The sequence below is a fragment of the Lucilia sericata genome, unplaced genomic scaffold (genome assembly GCF_015586225.1).
Source record: "Lucilia sericata isolate MDLA Ls3-8-SP2 unplaced genomic scaffold, ASM1558622v1 Contig000369F_arrow, whole genome shotgun sequence".
Lineage (NCBI taxonomy): Eukaryota > Metazoa > Arthropoda > Insecta > Diptera > Calliphoridae > Lucilia > Lucilia sericata.
Genome location: NW_023994388.1, coordinates 273,122 through 277,139, shown reverse-complemented (window position 1 = coordinate 277,139; position 4,018 = coordinate 273,122). Strand labels below are relative to the sequence as shown.

The following is a 4,018-nucleotide window of genomic DNA, read 5'->3' as shown; positions in this document are numbered from 1 at the left end:
AATTTCTTATCAATTTTGATTGTCAGTAAACATTTGTTTTATGATGATTCATCAAGTCTGACTATAAAATTTACAAGCAAATGTTGACTACTAACGTACATACATACATATGTATATACCTACATAAATAAATAAATAAAATGTTTACATTAATAAACAAGTGAGAAGGCATGTTAGGGCATGGTCAACCATATGATACCCTACACCTATTATGATTATTTAACAATAATTCTCTTATATTTATGTAATTTATTTATATGGAGACATGGGACAAAAATGGATGCAATTTGGAGGGAGGATTTATGATTATATAACAAATATTTATGCTGAAACAAACAATTTCCTCCCCAATATATTGGTGAAGGGTACGAGTTTTGCAACTTTTATTATTGGATATTAAAGTAGTTACATATTAATTAAATTTAAAATTAAATCATTAACACTAAAGATTATATTTATACACTTCACTTATAGAACATAAATTCTTATATTCTGGATTAACACCCGTCAAACACTTACTAGCCGTTGGACCCTTTTCATATACGGGTAAATTGTATATATTATTGCGAGCATAATTACAAGCAAAATATATTGTATTCAAACGTCCTTTCTTCTCTGCCACAGCTCCGCAACCAATATGTGTATTACGCTCATTGATTACAGTAGTAAAGTGAGCAATAAACTCATTATCTGAACCGAAGATTCTATGAAAACTATCCACATCAGATTGTTCTGCATAAATATATTCCGAATACCAAACGTTTATCATTTGTTTAATAATTCCCGCCAAATCCTTTGTACGTCCCGACCAATTGTGTGAGGCTAAATTTTGCCCAGTCACTTTGAATTCATTGGTATTGTGACAAAAATCATGTTCATCATTACAGGTCATAGCATTTAATTGTGCGTACGTAGCCAATTCGGGGTGCCATTGTGTAGTGCCCATACGAGCAGCAGGTTCGAAATGGGTCAAATTACCCGCCAAATTGTTGCGAAGTATATTGTGTTGTTGTATTATAAGTGATTGCAAATTGTTCAAGTTGATTAGTTTAGCATTGTGGGAACATTGAGGCGAGAGGGTCTATAAAGAAATGTTAGATTTTACAGCACAATTTGATGTAATTGACTATTACATAGAACATTTGTGTAAAGAAAACACTCTAAAAAATAAAACAACAATTTCTAGACCTTAGATCTATTTTTAATAAAATTCTCATACAAATATCTCCATAAACTATTGGATATAATATATACCCGGAGTGCTCTACCTTGGGAAACTCCGGACCCAGGTTCAAAAAGTCCCAAGTCAAAAGGTCCAAACTTAAACTCGTAAACTAATCTTCCGTACAAATCGGCCAATGGTTTATAAATAACAAATTTATTTCTCTTCGATATACAATAGTCTTAACTAACGATCAGTCTAAAGTCTTGACTGTAGATTAGTCTATAGACTTGACTATAGAGAAGTCTATAGGCTTGACTATAGATTAGTCTATAGGCTTGACTATTGATTAGTCTATAGTCTTGACTATAGATTAGTCTATAGTCTGGACTATAGATTATTCTATTGGCTTGACTATAGATTAGTCTATAGTCCTGACCATAGATTAGTCTATAGTCCTGACTATAGATTAGTCTATAGTTTTTACTATAGATTAGTCTATAGCCTTGTCTATGGTTAGTCTATAGTCTTGACTCTAGATTAGTCTATAGTCTTAACTATAGATTAGTCTATAGTCTTGACAACAGATTAGTCTATAGTCTTGACTATAGATTAGTCTATAGTCTTGACTATAGATTAGTCTATAGTCCTGACTATAGATTAGTCTATAGTCCTGACTATAGATTAGTCTATAGTCCTGACTATAGATTAGTCTATAGTCCTGACTATAGATTAGTCTATAGTCCTGACTATAGATTAGTCTATAGTTTTTACTATAGATTAGTCTATAGCCTTGTCTATGGTTAGTCTATAGTCTTGACTCTAGATTAGTCTATAGTCTTAACTATAGATTCGTCTATAGTCTTGACTATAGATTAGTCTATAGTCCTGACTATAGATTAGTCTATAGTCCTGACTATAGATTAGTCTATAGTCAAGACTATAGATTAGTCTATAGTCCTGACTATAGATTAGTCTATAGTTTTTACTATAGATTAGTCTATAGTTTTTACTATAGATTAGTCTATAGCCTTGACTATGGTTAGTCTATAGTCCTGACTATAGGTAAGTCTATAGTCTTGACTATAGATTAGTCTATAGTCTTGACTATAGATTAGTCTATATTATAGATTAGTCTATAGTCTTGACTATAGATTAGTCTATAGTCTTGACAATAGATTATTCTAAATTCTTGACTATAGATTATTCTATAATCTGGACTATAGATTGGTCTATAATCTTGACTATAGATTAGTCTGCAGTCTTGTCTATAAATTAGTCTGCAGTCTTGTCTATAGATTAGTTTAAAGTCTTGCCTATAGATTATTCTTATCTTAATCTTATCTTAACCATAGATTAGTCTATGGCCTTGACGATAGATTATTCTCGGACGGGAAAAGTGTTAGAACGATGGTAAACTTCTCTAACAACTTTTAAGGCTGAAACTTATTGGCATCACTTACCCAACTATGACCACAGGCTATATGAGGTACATTGGAACAATTATTGGAACAGGGGTCTATGCTTAAATGATGTTCATCTGTTCCGGAAAAAGGTTGTTTTTGTGTAGGTGATTTAAACTTCATAGCCGACAAATCTATACTTTGAAGGCCCTTATTCAAATCGATATCAATAAAGTCATCCTTAACGGCTGTTAAGTCATCGGAATTTTCACTAATAGATGAAACTGACTTATCAGGCTTTTTATCATTACCAGTTGTCTTTGCAGAAGTGTCAGATTTATGCGATTTTTCGGTAGTAGACGTTAAGGACTTTTCGTGTTTTTCATTATCAGGTTTCACAGAAGTATTTTTTTCGTCCTCTATTACTGGTGATTCCTCACTGGAACCTTCGGACATTTCCAATTCATGTGTAAATTTATTATAACGAAAATGTATTAAAATTTCATCAATTGTATTTGTCCAAAAATCTATCTTATTTTGCTTTTCACTTCCTCGGTCTGCATAAGAAGTTGGCCAAAATATCATTAAAATTAATAGGAATAATACGAATTTTATTATTTTAGACCACATCGTGTTGTAACAATTACAACTTCTCAGTTAAGTATCTAATATGAAACTAATTATTTATTTTGTATTGTTTGAAATAAGTTTGCAAAATTAACAGAAATTTAGCGAAAGGGCATATAGTTAAATTTATTTTTAAAAATTGTTTAAATATTTGCTTTCAATAACATCTTAATTTTAACGCAAATCTCACGTTATTTTAATAATTTTATATATTCGTCATAAGCACAAAGCGACTTAAATGTGTTTTAAATCATTTTCGTATTCATAAGAAACTTGAAGGGATTTTAACAATTTACAAGGAATAAATATGTATTTGTATGACAAAATGTTTTTTAACAGTGGGATATAATAAAAAATATTTTGAAAAAAGTTACCTTACCTTATTAAGATAACATTTCACTTTGGCAAAGAAGAGTAGTATCCAGATTTATGTTTTGGATGGACTTCATAGAATATGGACTGAGGTTCGTGAATTTTTAATTTAAACTTCTTAGAGACCTCGATTAAAGTTTTTACTTCAATCAAAGCTCTGGAGACGTTGATAGATATTCCACCCATTGAAACATACTTAAGATATGAAGCGGCGCTTACAGCTGAACGGCTCTTTACTTTAGGCGAACTGGCCAAAAGCCGTTATAGGACACGTCATAATTGTATACTGGACACATTGGAAGGTTATACACAATCATCGGACGTGCTTGATCGCATACCAGACGCAGAATATATCGGAAACTTTAAAACGCTGATCCCAGATAAAATGTCTTGGTCAAGCGGAACATTAGAGCAAATACCAGTAGGAATCCGTTGTTACACGGATGGCTCTAAA

At 31.7% G+C, this 4,018-nt stretch overlaps 1 protein-coding gene across 1 annotated transcript; it reads right to left on the bottom strand.

Moving 5' to 3' along the window:
- Positions 1-320: 320 nt before the first annotated feature.
- LOC119604198 (allergen Tab y 5.0101-like) lies at positions 321-3,237 on the bottom strand. Its single transcript, XM_037956674.1, has 2 exons — positions 2,626-3,237; positions 321-1,081 (listed from the first exon to the last, which is right to left on the bottom strand). The coding sequence occupies exons 1-2, from the start codon at positions 3,193-3,195 to the stop codon at positions 443-445; spliced, it is 1,209 nt and encodes a 402-aa protein (XP_037812602.1). The 5' UTR covers positions 3,196-3,237; the 3' UTR covers positions 321-442.
- Positions 3,238-4,018: the final 781 nt, after the last annotated feature.

What these genes read in the sequence shown, in the direction of transcription:
- LOC119604198 (XM_037956674.1), bottom strand. Translation starts at nt 3,195, where the DNA reads ATGTGGTCTAAAATAATAAAATTCGTATTATTCCTATTAATTTTAATG. An exon ending in TAGCCTGTGGTCATAGTTGG is followed by an intron (nt 1,082 to 2,625) that starts GTAAGTGATGCC and finishes ATTTCTTTATAG; the next exon opens with ACCCTCTCGCCTCAATGTTC.